The sequence below is a fragment of the Hirundo rustica genome, chromosome 1 (assembly GCF_015227805.2).
Source record: "Hirundo rustica isolate bHirRus1 chromosome 1, bHirRus1.pri.v3, whole genome shotgun sequence".
In the NCBI taxonomy this organism is placed as follows: domain Eukaryota; kingdom Metazoa; phylum Chordata; class Aves; order Passeriformes; family Hirundinidae; genus Hirundo; species Hirundo rustica.
This window is the reverse complement of record NC_053450.1, coordinates 91,508,818-91,525,322: the sequence shown is the minus strand read 5'-3', so window position 1 is coordinate 91,525,322 and position 16,505 is coordinate 91,508,818. Positions and strand designations below refer to the sequence as shown.

Sequence of the window (16,505 nt, the reverse complement as noted above, 5' to 3'; positions counted from 1 at the left end):
AGTCCTAATTTACGTCCTAGTCCTTCAAAATGATCTGTTGATATAATCCCTGGACTCATAATCAAAGCTTTTTTTTTTTTGGATTGGTGGGAATGCAGCTCAGTGGTCTTCTCTGCCCTTGTCCCACCACACCTAGCAGTGGTGTCAGAAGCACAGTGTAAATTTGTCACACCATAGAATTGTGAATCACTGAGTTTGGAGAACACCTTCAAGATCACCAAGTCCAGCCTCTGACTGAATTCCACCGTGAATTCGCATGTCAGTGTGTACTTTATTGTCTGTTTTTAAACAGAGAAATTTAAGCATCCTGTCATTGCTACAGGTGCACTCTTCATTGTTCTTGCGGGGTTTGAGTGGGAGCAGCTGAATTCTGTCAGTGAAGGAGCAGTACTGTCATGCTACAGTGTGGAAGAAAGGCCCTTGACCTCTGCATAAGATCCCATACTTAGGAGAAGTTGTCCCGTTTACCTGTCCTGCTATGTGTAAGAAAACCTAATGATTCAAATAATTTTAACTCCCCCCCGACTCCATTAGCACCCTGTAATTTCAAAGGGAAGTAATTTAGCCAAGATGACCTGCTTAGTTTCATTATCCAGAACATTAAGGCTTTAGACATATTTTAATTAATTTGTTTTTCAAACTCTTGATTTGATAATACACTCTACTAATTACTTCTTAAGAGGTAAGTGGAGCACAGTGAAAAAGCTGTAACAATTGATGAATATCTGAGCAACTTAGAATACATTTCTAGACTGACCAAACTTGGCAAGGCTCCTCTGCTTTCTATTATTTTAAAATCTTCCTTTTAAGAAGATTTAAAAAAAAAAAAAAATTAAATTGTGACCTAGAATTTTCAACACAAGGAGGGGAATAGTACAGATATCTCTGAAGTGTTTGTCTGCAGTGTTCTTATCTTTAAATAGCTTCTTTGAAGGAGCCCATATGCCCTTTGCCAGAGGCATAATTAGTATCTTTCAGCAGCGCGTAGATTCGAGTGTGTCAACTCTGTGTGGTTGTACAGCAGCTCTCATTTTTACTATGTTTTCTGCCTCTGATCATATTTTTCTTAATAGCTTCTGTTACAATGCATTTAAGTTATCTCTGCTCTCTGTAATTATTTACAGGTTAAAATATTGTGAGTCAAATACCAGGCTAAAGGAGGAAGGAGAAACAACTCCCTGTGAGCAATAGATCTTTGGCAAAAGGTGATAACAGGAAGGCTATGATTAGGAGAGTACATTTTAAGAAGTTTTCCCATGATCAATTTTCTAATTAAGCCAAGCCTCTGGGAGTTACATGCTAGAGAATTTCAGGGATTCCTAAATAAAAATGGTTTAATTGAGATCTCACAAATGGAGTTTTCAGGCTCTTTTATTCTGCAAAACATGTGATTGTTCTTTTCTTTGAGTGCTGTACTGACTTAATAATCTGATTTATTGCAATTAGGCAAAATCAAAATAGAAAATTTCACTATAGCTTGTTGGTCTGAACTTCAGGAACTTGTAGTGTAGTGTGCTCTTAAACAGGCTTTTTATTTTTTTTTAAACACCCATATTTGGGTGGTAGAAGGGGTCAGGGGCCTTTAATCCAAGTCTTCTTTTTAAAGTCCTGATAGGAGAGGTTGACTGTATCAATTCATATCTCCAGAGATTTTCGATTACAATGGGAGAGCCCCTAGAACCAAGACTTGGGCATTCTTAATTTTAGCCATGTTAGAATACAGCTGTTCATTTGCCTTTCTTTCAGCAAGGCAACAGCTATGCTTGCCTGTTAGTTTGGTGTCAGTAGGTTCTGCAGTCCACGTGTGCTGCTGACTTGCATTGGCCATGTTCTTGAAGCACCAGCCATTGGCACTGTGAAGACTGGCTCACCACATCAGAGTCAGCAGGTTGAATAGCACAGCAGCTTGATTAGGCTGGAAGCAAAGCAGTGAAATGCTGACACTGTCCAAAAGTAATAGCCTCTTTGCTGTCTGGGTTAGTTTTTATAATTCCAAAATAATATTAAAACATGCAGACATACAATAATTTGTTTAAAACGCTGGAAGAAAAAATTTTGTTGATTTTGTTACTAAATCATTTCGTATTTGAAACTAACATTTTAGGATTGAAAATTCAAGAGTATACTTTTAAGGTCCTGAATTTTAATTGCACAAACCATTTAATAAAAATAAGTTTGCATTTAGTAGTTGTAAGCTCAAAAATTTTAATCTCTTTTTTAAAGTTAGGGGAAACATTGAAGTGTAGATTATAAGCTGTTTCTCATATATGCAACCATTAAGGCCGCCAATGCAATATGAGCTGCTATGCAACTCTTGTGGTGGTTTAGACAAGAGCAATTTAATCAGTGTTGGCAGGGAGAGGTGGCTACACAGGCTCAGAGTGAACAGCATGTGTGTGAAGTACAGAGAGAGAAGAGAGCCTGGCGACCACCACCATGGCATTATTCCTTCCCGGGGGAACAGAGTGCTGCTGGAGTGCCAAAACTCCAGGCATCCAGTGGAAGATGCAATTTCATGCCAGTGTGTGCCTACTGGGAGATTTAAGAGATGGGAAAAGGTGCTGAAGTAAGATAGAGTATCCTGTGTGTAGTAGTACAGCTGAACGAACGTTTTTTCTTGCCCTTCTGGTTTTTGGGCTGTTTCTGATGTTAATGATTCCAGTATCTACCCCTGTAAAAAGCCACAGGATGCAGTTAACTGATTGAAATGGGAGACTAATCTTGAGGTTTAGCTCTTGTATTTGCCACAGACTCAATCAGAGTCCTTCAGCGAGCTGCTTAGTTTTTTGTAAAGTGAGGATAAATATTTAACTCTGTATATAGACATTGTTGTAGCTGGCTGTTGATTATGGATGAGCTACTGGGATAAAATCTGAGTGCTACGATGGCAGAAGCAATTCAAAGCCTCATTGCCCAGGTGGGCAATGTAGAGTATTCTGGCAAAGGCAATTCCTGGCCTTCATCCCAGCCAAAAACCTCTGATCCTGCTTCTCTAACTAACCCATGAATATACCAAAGCTTCAGTGTTACCCAAATGACTGATTTTGTGCTAGGGATGGGACCCAGCCTGGGTATGAGACGCAGCATGGTAGCTTTTTGGGAATGTCATCGTGGTGGTTTGAAACTTCCATACTGGTTTTGTTCTTGATAGGAGGAAAAATAAAGTTGGGGGTTGAAGCGCATGCGGAAAGGGTTGGTTTTGAGGTTCACTGTAAAATCCAGTCAGGCTAGTGATGTTCATTTGCTTTGAGATTGTCAGATACGAATTGTAGACGTGAGAAGCACTCCTTTGTTATTTTTTAAATTTTGAGTACTCTGTTATTCTGGAGTGTTTTGCTAAGTTTGGAAAGTAGACCTTTTATTTTTTTTCCTGCAGACTCACGCATTTCCCCACCCTTGCTCCATTTCCCTAGAAAAGTCTACTGCATGGACTGAGAAGAAAATGGGGTTTATGTAGCTACACTAGTCAATAAATTAGCTGTAACACCAGGCACCTTGTGACTCGTGCAGTGGCAGCAGAGGGAAGAGTTGGAGCTCAGTTTTATTTCCATGTTTGAGATAGCCTTTTCCTCCCTCTGGCTCAAGCACCACGGAGCTCCCTCTGGGACCCTTCCTGCAGGTGGAATGAGACAAGTGAAGTACAATTGCTCTTCCCTTTGGAGTTTATGCAGTTTGTGCTCCTTTAGCCTGGCTTGGTAAAACAACCTTAAGATGCAGGCATAAATTACATATATTTGCACTTCAGGGATTTGGCGTTGTCCTGCCAAAACATAGTAAATGGGACATATGATAAATGAGAAGCAGGCCCTAAATGTTAAGCATTGAGATGACAGCACATTAGGAGCATTTGAAAGACAAGGTTTTTCCACCTGTACACAGCCACAAAATGGGGCTATGTGTCAGAGGAGAAGCCAAACTTCTGAACGTGGCTCACTGTAGGACTTGGCAAAGCCGTGTGCTTTTTTGGGGCAGGCTGAAGTCCCGCGTACCTTGACCTGCCCTGTGCTTAAATTAATCTGTCTTAAATTGTTTTAAGATTTTTCTAAAGCACATCTGGGTTGTGTTTAATTGTTAGGAGGAAAAAAAACAAAGGAGCTAGAGGAGGGAGTTGGTGTAAATAATTCATGGAGAAGAATCCTCCAATTTTGCAGAAACCACAGCCCAAATTACAGAGAAGGCTTTTGAACTGAGATGATTTTTGTTGTGGTTGTAACATACCAGGGTTTGAATCCTGTCCAGATGAAAACATTTGGTTTGTACTTCAGTAAATACTGCAGAAGCACTGCCAGCTAATTCTGAAGAGTAATGAAATAGTGTTTTTGGCAAAGCACATGCACTTTCCATACTTCTGATTCCACTCTTCAGATCCAAATTCAGAGGGTTTTTTTAACATGCTTAGCTAGTCCAAGACAAAAATTAATGTAATTTAATGAGAAACAAAATATAACCATAATTTAGGAGAGAAAACTTTACACATTTGTCAAAAAAAAAAAAAAGAAAAAAGTAATAACCTCATTAGTCAAATAAAATAGCTGAAAAAGAGTATAGTTCATTCTATTAATCAGGCACTTGCTGCTGAGGTCAACACATCTGTATGTACTGGTTGCAAAACCATCAATTCTGCCTGCTATTAGTAGTGAGCCTGAATTTTGCACATGCACAGAGTGACATCTTTCCTAGAAAATTGCTAAAAGCAGCACCATGACTTAACCCCCCCATATTTTACTTTGTACTTATTGTTGTATAAGCACCAAAATATTGTAACAGAGGACATAAAATATATTTGTCATTCTTTCATATGCATTAGGCCACACTTAGTGTGTAGTTGTGGTAATCATTTTTCCCATATAGTTAGGCTTTCTTTTGTGTTGCTCTCACAATAGGAGGGAAGACAAAAATACTCAAGAGAGAATTTCAATAATGAAACTGTAGGTACTGATGGAAGCGGTTGCCTAACATACTTCAAATCTAATTTTTAAAAGAGCTGTCTGTCCTTCCTTTCTGTAATAATTCATAGCTAATTGTAACCTTGATGAGTGATTTTTAAAAAAACAACTCACCAAAATTGATTTTCTGAAAATTTGCCACACACAGTAGTATCTGATCCTAGGAGCTCTTGTAATGGCGAGGAAGAGAGTACTTGGGGTTGTGTTAGCTGTCCAAACTTTCTGTGTGGTTTGCAATCCTTTGGTCAGACATAGAAGTTTTTTAGGCTTTCAAAATCTCCCTATGAGGTCCAGCTTTGGTGATCTGGCCTTTCCCTAGTGTTATGGAGGAGGGGGAGAGGACTGGGAAGTTCCCTCCAGGTTGCTGCCTGACTTTGGCCGTGGCTTTTCTGCTCTCAGCTGTGAGAAACGTTAAGCAGGCACGTGTCTGGATCAGGGCAGCAGGTTGACTGCATTATCAGATGGATGCCTTGTATTGAGCCAGCCGTAAAAGCAATGTCCTTTCTACGTTACTGTATTTGTTACTACTTCATGTCAGTAACTTCCCTTCCGTATCTCCCTTCTCCCGGTGTTCCCGCAGCTGGTGTCCATCTGATAACGTCCCTCTCACCACTCACCTTTCTCCAGCCCCAGCACATCTGGATTATTCCTCCCTTCTGCTCTGCTGCTTTCTTACAGCTTACCCCTGCTGCCATGGCTTCTCCTTCCTTACCAATATGTTACAATTGCCCCATCCAGATCTTTGGTGATGGGATATGCTTTTATGCAAATAATTGCTGTGAAATGAATCAGCAGGGAAAGCATTTAGGAGTTGTGTGCCTAGGCATCATCAGGACACAATGAAAAATGTGCAGCTCCTACACGAGATTGGGAACATAACTGCATTTAATGTTTTGTTTAATAACATAAAGTGATATATTATGCTACACATTCAATAGAAAAAGTGTGCATAGAAATTTTCCAAATATTTTCTTGAGAGTTTGTAACATTACATTGCAGTTACAGCGTTTATTAATGGACTTTAATTTCCTTAGTCTGGGATTTTAATCTGAATCAGTTCCCTGATCCAATTCGCCACATGGCCCCACAAAAAAATTACACTGCCACAGCTGAAGCGGTGGCACAGGTATAATAAGAAGAGGCCAGATGGAGGCAGATGTTCTGTAGGCCATTTTTGATGCCAAGAAAAATGTCCACACAGCCACCAACAGCCTAGATGGTTCCTTGCATGAAATGTCTTCTAAATGAGCGGTAAGAAGTCAAATTTAATTTCTAGGCTGCCATCAGATTTGCTGAGTGAGCGGGCTTTTCAGGCACCTGCTGATGGGATGGGTGGCAGGGTGGGTTTCTCAGGGTAGAGGGCTGCTCCCTGCTCTCCGCTCCAGTGCCCATGGTAGCAGCTGCTTGCAATGTGGGGGCTTCCAGCACAGAAGGAGACTTGTAAAATTCAGTACATCCACAGGCTCTTGTAACTCTCTCTCTCTCTCTCTCTCTCTCTCCCCCCCTCCCTCTCTCTTTCTCTCCGATTTTTCTGCTGTTTTCTTGGGGATGGGAAGTGAGGAAGTGGGGAATTGTATACCTAGAGTGCTGAGACCTGGCAGGCTCAACCTCCCAGGCACAGCTGTTGCCCTTTATTTGTGGCATTGCTGCTCTTCTTTTTTTGCTGTTGGTTATTAATTCCAGTGTCACTCTTTATATAACCCTTGGTAGGCCTTGAGAATCACACTTTGGTGCTGGGGAGGGCAAGAGGAAGAGGAAGGATGACTGCTCATCGTTATTAACTCTTCCTGCCTGGCTGGGAAATACGTGCAAGAAGGAACCAGCATAGCTACCCAAGGGTTTCTGTTCCTGAGTATGTCCAGGAAAAGACAAACATAGCAGAATAGTGATCCATGAATTTTACATATCGAGGAAGCCCCTACAACACTATGTTCTGTGAATGTGTGTGTACTCATGTGTCTGTTGAACCTGCAGTTTTCCTTATTCTCGTGCTGTTTAGGTGGGTTTGTATCATCTTTCTGTCTTACATAATTTTCATGGTAAATACCTGTTAGACATGAAAGCAGCAACTCTCAACAAATTCTTTCTGGAAGAAAAACCACCATGGTCTAAACTCGCAGTGAAGACCAGCCAGATTTTTGAGGAAGGGCAATAAATTTTATTTGACCACTTATACAGCTGGAAAAACCAATCAGCTCTTGAGCGCACATTCTTCTTCACATTTCCAATGGTCTTGAACATTTATAGCTACAGTAACACTTCGTAGTATTGTTTATATAAATCAGTAGCTTTGAGAAACAAATGGGGTCCCCTGTAGAGTTAGGCTGTGGCATCACATGCACATCCCTTTCTGATCTCAGAGAGAATGAGGGATATTTAGGACAGGAATCATTGTTACACAGTATTAAAAAAGGTGAGTGATTATTTCACCATTTCGTTCATATGAGTTTCATTATTTCATCAGTCATGAGAAATCTAAGTATTATTTCCATGAAAGGAGTCTTAGTGGAGGTTGCTTAGCTCTTTGCTTGGTGTACCAGCAGTGCACATAAAGTACTTACTTACACGTTAGGTGTTATTTCATAAACATAATTGTCATTCTTTCAGCTTGAATGAAATCACAGTAGCAGACATATCTTCCCTTCTGTTTGCTCATAAAGGGAATTTCCAGTGTCGTGAGCTTTGCCAGCCTCTTTCAATATTTTAAACCAGTGTTTTCTCAGCCTTTTGGACATGTTTAGCTACATAGGCTTAAAGTAAAAGTGGTTTTAACCAGTTCAACACATGTTTGTGAACAAATTATTTGAGCCTATTCCAGAACTGAAGTAGTATTATAAAAGATGAGGCAAAAAAATAGTTCTAATATAAAAATTAAGCAAAAAACTCAGAGCTTTTAAATTTCTTTCAGTGTCTTCCATCCATCACAGTGGTTAAATAGAACAAAAATGTGCAGGTCCAGACTTTTTATTCTTTCTTTCTGTTTGGCAAGTCAAGTTTAATAAATATGTAGGAAAAGCTGGTGGGAAGGAGGAGGGGAGGAGACCCTGACTGAACGCCAGCTTTTCTCTAAGGTCTCATATTGCAGAGCACTTAGATCAATAAAGTGAGGGTTAGCAGGACTCTCCTGTGTTATTGCATGTTGCTAGTCTAATTTCTCTGGAAATGTACTTCCCAAACAGTCCCAGCTGTCCCAGGAATGCAGTTTAACTGTTGTTGTTCATAGTTCTCAATTGGAAAGAATTAAAAACTGTCATTCTGACAGGAGATTTATGCACTGAGATTACAGCGATTGAATACCAGGAGTTAGGTAGAGTTTGTACCTGCTGTCGAACTTGGGTACGACTCTCTCTCCTTTCTAAACAGACTGACACAGTACTGTACTTTAATCTCTGCTTTAAGAAGAAAAAAAAAAAAAAGGATCACTGTTGTAATAACAACATTTGCCTTGCAGATGATACATTTTTGTTGGTTGCTGTTTAAAGCAGCTGCCAAAAAAAGCTCAGAGATGGGGAATGCTAAGGAAGACAAATCAGAGAGACCAGACAGTATATCTTCTATTTTTAGTGTCTCGGAAGGATAAATTTTCTGACTATTTCTCTAATTACAAGAGGGGGATTTCAGTCTGTGTTTGAATCTAATTTTGAGGGTTCTGAACAGTGAGGTTCTTTTATGCCATTGTTTGTCAATGCACAATGGTGTCAAACGGTGTCAGACTTCAGATTCTGATAAGAACTGATGCACTTGCATCCAGTTTCTGAATCCAGACTACACATTTGGGTACGTAGATGGAAGAAAAAAGCCAATTTCTTTTTCAGGCAGCACTGTCCTAGGAGTAACTATTTAGAGTCTTCTAGTTAGTTGCTGTTGAGACTTAAGACTCCCCCACGAGAAGAAGAATTAATGTACCTCTCAGCGCCTCTTACCTACTATGTTTGATTGCTTAGACTGTGCCAGAAAGTTCTGGGCTTGCATTAAAAATGTGAAGGTTTTTGTTTCTGTAAGTTGCTACGGCTTCCATGCCATGAAATATGTCAGCAGTCTTAATTTGATCATCAGTCTATATAAACATGAAACCTGTGGCATGCAAAAGCCTTTTCCCCTAGGATAAACATCTGTGTCCGTACGTTTCTGTCTAGGTTGGATGGAATAATACACGATTTCAGGGGGGAAGAATGGTCACACCATCAATGCTGCTATAGTGTTTCTCCTGGATGCCCCAGGGCTACCACTCACACATAACACGGGATGCTGGTGAGGAGCTTCTCTCTGCTCCTCCCCGAGGCAGCCAGAGTTCCAAAGGGGCTGTTACAGAGGCCAGAAGCAAACATATTTACAGGTGGGGGCTAAGCCTTCGGTGGGATGGAGGAGAGAATTGGAAGGGTCAGTTTTCAGTAGGAACGCTCATGGACTGATAGAAAGACAGTTTAATAGGCAAAGCAAAACTGCAGGCAGAGTGAAACAAGGAATTAATTTGCTACTCACTGTTGGCAGGCTCACAGGGTGTTCAGCCATCCCCAGGATGAATGGCTCCATCACATAAAATGGTTTTGTGGGAATACAAATGGTGGAACACCTAATGTCCCCACCTTCCTGCTCCTTCCCCCAGCTCTTATTGCTGACAACAGTCCTATGGTCTGGAATATCCCTTTGGCTAGTTGTTCTGTCTGTGTCCCCTCAAGCTCCTTGTGCACCTCAGCCTTGCTTGCTGGCAGAGCAGCATGAAAAACAGGGGCAAAGAATGCCTTGACACCGTGCAGGCACTGCTCAGCAATGGCTAAAACATTCCAGTGTTATGAACCCTGCTTCCAGCACAAATTCAAAACACAGCCCTATTCTAGCTGCTGTGAAGAAAATGAACTGCATCCCAATCAAAACGAGTGTCTCTAGGAATGGATGATTCATTGCATAAACAGCCTGTCCTAGGTTTTGTGCGATATTTAGGTAATTCATTCATTAAATAGTAAATTTTTAAGAGTATTTTACGCAAACCTGGTGGAAGCAGAAAATACTCAATCAAAAAAATAAGCTTTAGTTAGTTGTTGGCAATGGCAATGCCAACAGCTCAAAACCAGACGCTGAATTGCAGTTCTGAAGAGCTTGAAGCCCGAAGTGCTTCCTAAGGAAGCACCAGCCAAATAGCTACTACCTTGTGCTGGTCTCTAACCCAGTTCTCTTTGTCCTTTTGTTTTATTTAGCTGCAGGAAATTAATTGAAGTTGCTGTTATCCAAGTGTGTTGACTATACTTTTTTAACTTTCTTTAAAAGAAATTTTTCTTTGGGAATAAATGGAAGGCTCCTAGGGTACCCATCCCTCCAGGGGATAGACAGGAGACTCATTTTGAAGTAGAAAGTGATACTGAGCACATGGGAAAGTGCCCATTAGTTGTCAGCAGTATTTTTACATTTAAAAATCACGGGAGTGTCATGGGAAATAATCAAGAGATGAGAAGCAACATCCTCAAGAGGAGTACACAGGGAATCAGAAAGCTTTTCCTCTTTTTTCTCCTTTGCCAGGAATCCTCTAGGCAAATAAGCTTTTCAATGTCTTGGCTTTTCTCTTTATTTCTTAGTGCAGAATACCACAAAACATTGTGTACAGTATTGTAGAGGTCTGCAAAGTATTGTAAACTTTAAATGCTTTATTGTAACGATAACTTAAAAATATCACTGCGGAGCAGACTGGTTTTTTGCTCTTTTTTCTTCTGTTTGGAAAAGATGTAAGCTTCTAGTTGTGTGTTAAGACTTCAGCAAGGCACTTGAGCACGCATTTGAAATCAAGCATGTGCATTAGTCCTTTTCTGAATACACAGAGCTATTAATTAGGGCTTGTAGCAAGACTGATTGTCTGAAGTATGAATAGAATGTGCTTGAGGGGGGAGAACGCTGCTTTTCAAGCACATGTGTATCACCTGTTGGTAAAAACTAATAAATAAAAACCCTCTAGTTAGTCATGCACTGGTCTGACCTCCCAGCTCTGAGTCCCACTCTCCCCTTGCTGTGTATGACACTGAAGTAGGCTGTGATTGATAAGGTTAGTGCAGCAAGTGAATGGAATGATGCTAATGAGCCATTTCTTTATAATGATCAGGTTCTCCAGCCCTGCCCAGCAACATGGTATATTTTGGAAGCTCTCAGGATGATGAGGATGAAGAAGAGGAAGAGGAGGAGACAGAGGACACAAAAACAGCCACAAACAATGCTTCATCATCATGCCAGTCAACCCCTAGGAAAGGAAAAACGCATAAACATGTACCAAATGGGCAAGGTAGGTCCTAAATAGTGCTGTCCTCCTGTATCCCCTAGTAAAGAAATTTACGAGCTGAATGTGCTCAGTCCTTGTCCATTCTTCTTGATCTGATTGAAAAAGCAGTGGAGTGAGATGCAGTTTTAGCATCTTGTGGTTTAACCTGTTTCTTCTGACAATCTGAACTCTCTCTGTGGCAGAACTACTGCAGGGCTGGAATTACATACACACACGTATGTATATATATATATACACACGTATGTACTGAAGTGGGGCTTCATCTCCTCTCCTTGTAACAAGCAACAGGACCAGAGGAAACGGCCTCAAGTTACACCAGGAAAAATTTAGATTAAATATTAGGAGGAATTTCTTCACTGAAAGGGTTGTCAGGGCTGCCCAGGAAAGTGATTGAGTCTCTGTTCCTGAAGGTATTTAAAAAGTCATGTAGGTGTGGCACTTAGGGGCATGTTTCAGTGATGGACTTGGCTTTGTTAGGTTTATGGTTGGATTCAAAGACTTTAAAGGTCTTTTCCAACCTAAAAAAATCCTGTGATTCTGTGAGATGTATTTATGTATGTACACACACACATGTATAGACACACAGTCACGCTCTCTGGCTTTTTTGAGACTGATGTTTAATTTAGAATGACTTTATTTTACCAAAGTTAAATATAAGCATTGATAAGTGTTATCAAAATGCGTGCCAGGGGCAACACTTAATTTCTCTCATGTGGTATTGGGACCACACTTGCAGTAGGTTGATACCTCATTCATGTTGTTGACTGAAAAAATTTATGGAGGAAACTTTCTCAAATCAGTTATTTCTCTGCAAATCAGCAAAAGCTGCCTTAATTACACAGTAATTGTGTCATGATGTCCTTGTGCCATATCTTGAAAAATGGATCCATCTATATGGCAGCATTACCTGCCGTATAATGGAAGATTTAAAGCCGTGCTGAAAATTTCTTAATTGTTTCTGTTGTAATGCGCCCCTGCCAGCCTCTGTGTGATGTGGTTCTTGCTCCAGCAGGAGCTCTTGTTTCATAACTCCATGCCATCTCTGCCTGACATAATTTCAAAATGTAGTGTATGCTCTCTGTTCCCTTCCTCACTATAAATTTTCCATGAGAACCTCTTTCTAGTGACTACCCCTTCAGCTCTTCTCCTTTTAGTAGGACGACTGAGAGGAAGGTCTCTTCACAGTGCACTTTTTGAGAGGTGACCTGTGCCTGCTCTGTTTGTTCTTTCATGCTACCTTATTCCAAAGAAGAGATTAGTAGATCCCAATTACTTCACTGTGCTGATCCTCATCCCTGCCTTTCAAAAGGGAGTTTTCTATAAAGGGTGCCTTTGTTACATATGCCAAGTGGTTTTTTTCATGACTGCATCTGAATCTGTTTTTATTGCACACCCAAACTCAAAAACTCAATTTTTTTGTGAATGATTTGTGTATAATTGCAAGGGGATGTTGTGCCTAATAGCATTTCAACTGTCAGCTGTGACCAGGAGTTTTAATGCTTTACAGCCATAGATCAGAACTTGGCACTTAGGATTGATTTCTGCATAACCACCCCCCCCCCCCCCCCCCAAAATAAAGAGGCACAAAACTCTGCATATGGAAGATGAGGCTGCACGTAACAGAACTGCTCCCTCAGAGTTTTAAATGTGATACATCACTGCAGAAGGAGCTGATCGTGTTCCTTGAGAATGTCCCAGATGGCAGCCACTTTGAAATTAGCTCAAAACCAGAGACACCTGAAATCTTAATTGGGGGTAAGTAAAGGCAAACATAATGAGCCATATAATGGCTTCATAATCTTTATCAATATAGATCAGAGAGAGTGTAAATGAAGCTGCAGCTTTAATAGAGCTGCAAAAGACCTTTATAAAATACATAGGAGACAATGTGAGATGTTTTGACAAAGGTGAAGGAAACAGGAATTCCCAGAGAAGGCAGCTGCTGCTTCTTCGTCATTGTAATTTCTTTTTTTTCTTCTTTTTTCCTTCTTTTTTTTTTTTTTTAATTAAAATTTCCTTACCCAGGGGTATTCCCATTCTTCAGTGTCTGTTATGTTGGTTGACAGCCAATAGTATTTTTGTTTCTTGTGAATAAAGTGGGTTCTGGTTCATGTGTGTCTGTTTTAAATGAGACCACACACAAAGGCAGACCAAGGACGGGTGCAGCAAATGAACTTAATCTAGCGTGAGAGTCTATTTTTAATGAATTAAAGTCTTTTGTTTTTAATATACAATGTCTAGTCAAGCACTTTGGACCTGAAAGTGCTAAGCATTTGCTATGACATACCAACAACAAAGGTTCAGAGCTTGATTAATGTCATTAGACAGTGTCAAATGATTGCTTTCTGCTCAGTGGGTGCCAGAACAATTTTTCTGGGCGAAGTCATTTGTCAATATCCTCTTCTGACGCCAATATGGGGCATTATTAAGGTTGCACACCAAACTGTTTGTTACAACTGAGCCTGTTGAGCCACCTTTTGGAGAGCTAACTCTGTCGAGAGCGCCTGGGTGTGAATGGGAAGCACGTATAGCACATGGCATAGCTTGCTGCACCAGGTGCAGTAATTAGCTCCGCTGACTTGTGCCTTCCAACCTTAGTGCTTACACAGATACATTTAAAGCATCAAATTGCTACCTGTGCCTTTTCGCCCTCCTTTCATAGTGCTGCTGATGTGCTGCACGCACATCCAGCTGTAAAAGAGCAAAGTGAAAAGTTTGGCAGGAGAAGTGTTTATTCCCTGCATTCATGGGAGTGTGTAAAAGGGAGCGTGCAAGTCTTTCCAGGGGGTTATTGGGTCTAAATTGCATCTCCCTGCTGCTCAGAGGAATTTCCAAGTTGTAGGGAAGAGGCTAGGCTTAGGTCTTTGTTCCTTTAAACCTAATTCTTTGAATTCCTCCCAACTAAATAAATCCTAGTTTGATTTCATTCTGTGGCACAATGGAAGGTTTTCTCTGCAGGATCCTGAAGAAAAATGTTTGCAGGTGCCAAGCATTTTGCTAGGCAGGCCGTGATAGAGAGCTGGAAGGTGGAGCCGGGGAGTGTTTGGGTTATCGGCCCCATCTCAGGAGCAAAGGAGGATAGGCATTGCTCTACTTGAAAGGGCTTGTGGGCTGGAAAAGTGCCTCAGGAGGAGCAGCATGCACAGATACAGTTGTGTAGACACCTTTGACAGCGCCCGCAGCAGGCTACAGTTCCTCTGATAATGATTGGCTAATTTTCTCAGGAAGAATGATTGGGGAATTAGCCATTTCTCACACCAGCACAGCAGCTCAAAGGCAGAGAGGAGTGCACATCTGGGTCAGCCTACTTGGGAATGTCCTGTTGTCTCTGGATGCCAGAGACAGACAATTAAGTTCCGATTTCCTTTTACGAAAACAGAATTAACCATCGTTATTTGTAAGCAGACTGCTTCATGAAGGGCGAGTCTGGTGTCCTTAGCTGGAGTAAACCAGCTTCAGCATGCCAGAAAACCTACAGGGTCAGAAGTGGTTGCTTGTTCATGCTGTGTTTTGTTAACATGACGAGATAAAAACTGCTCTGCATGTCTTCTGCCTGAAATGAGCAGGGGAGAAAATTGCATAGACGCTTTTTTTCTTTTTTATTTTTTCCTCGGGGCTCGAATTTCAAAACAGACCTGGCAGTAGTGCATAGTAAGCAAGCATTGCAAGAAACACTATACTGTGCTTCAGTGCTGTCTTACTCGCTTACCAGAAACACAGAAGAACGTTTCACTTCTCAATCTGCAATGGGTAATTTAGCAGCGTAATTTCCTTACGTGTGTAATAGTACAAGGATGATGCAGGAAAAGATTGTAGATAGCTTTTTTTCCTTATTTCAGCGTATAGTTCAATGCAGCGTTTGTGTATCTTGGGCTTGAATGGCGCATCTTTTACATACGTTACATTTTGAGTGTGCTGTGAGAAAATTCTGATTTGTGGTCGCAGTTCTATATTTAGTTTTGGCTTTAACTCAATTTGTGGATGGGTACATGAGACAGAGCCTTAGGCTTGTACATCATTTTTAGTGAAACTAATCTTGAAGAGGTAAACATTTAGAAGAAAAATGTATTTTGAAGAATGAGAAAATTTCAGGCAGAGTGCTGCAATAGTTAATGGGTAGGCAATTATTTTGATGATTTACAGCCTTTTGTTGAAAGACCATGGAACCAGTAATTGTTGCAATAAACATTTTTGCACATTTAATTTTCCTGCAAAAATATGTAACACGAAAATTACCCGGTTTGCAGTAATTTGCATATTTAAATATGCAAATCAGACACAACACATTTGTGGATTTGTGGATTTTCAGTAGTGAGATGTATGACCTGTAGAGAAGAATAGGGGAGCTGGAAGTTGCTCAAAAAAAAAAAAAAAAAAAAATTGAATTGTTATCCTGGTGCGAGACTCGTGATAACAGACAGACACTTCTTGTGTGGACTTGCTGCTTAGTGAGTGACCCTTTTGATGTTGTTTGTGTCGTAATGGTTAGGTGAGAGTAATGAATTTGTGCTGAGACGAGACACTTGGTATTGAATTTTTGCAAGCGGTGGCGCGGTGTCTCATACCAATAACGCTTCTCCCGGTGGCCCAATATATTCCTGTGCATGCAGGGCTTGAGCTGTGTTATTGATGGTGTCAAAAACAAATTCAGTGTTACCTCTCTGCCATGGCTCTCCTGTTTGACTCCTGCTATCATGCAGCTATGGAAATTTTCGTGTGGTGCTGTCCACTGAGAAATTGAGTGGTGTTGCTTCAGGGCTTGGGAAGTGTGGAAACAGCAATACCACATATTTTCATGTGATGCGGTGTCGGCCTTTTCTTCTGAAGTACGCCTTTGCTCCTGACTGATTAGGCAGAGCGTGTTGGGGGGCTCCAGAAGACAGCTTCTGTCTCTGGAAATGATTTATGGATGTCAGAACATACCCAACATTTAAGGAAAACAATTGGCAATATTAAAATACTGTGTTTTATGGAAGTAGAAGGTTGTTTTAGTTCCTTTGGGAGGGGAAAAGAATTATTGCCTGGGTCCTTTAACACTGTTTGAGAGCCACATAAATGTTTTCACAGTGACTTAGAACTGAATTAAAGCCAGAGCAAGAATGTTTTTGTACAGTAACAGATACTCTATGCCAGAAAGTTGATTAATACTACATCTCTTCCCAAACATGATCTATGTAACAACATGAGGTTTGCACTGGAATAGCTGGCTCGGGTTCACGATATTGGCAAGCTTCCCTTTTCTCCTTCTAAAAACAAAACTTCTCCCTTTCGCTTCTGCCTCTCCTCTTTTTTCCTGG

At 40.8% G+C, this 16,505-nt stretch overlaps 1 protein-coding gene across 4 annotated transcripts in view; it reads left to right on the top strand.

Moving 5' to 3' along the window:
* The window catches only part of JARID2 (jumonji and AT-rich interaction domain containing 2), a 210,759-nt gene that overhangs the window by 155,374 nt on the left and 38,880 nt on the right, over nucleotides 1–16,505 (top strand). For all 4 annotated transcript variants that reach the window (XM_040079569.1, XM_058422368.1, XM_040079561.2 and 1 more), the window contains exon 5: nucleotides 11,035–11,211. In XM_040079569.1, coding sequence (XP_039935503.1) covers nucleotides 11,058–11,211 — 154 coding nt within the window. In that variant the 5' untranslated portion in view covers nucleotides 11,035–11,057. The remainder of the gene's footprint in view (nucleotides 1–11,034; nucleotides 11,212–16,505) is intronic.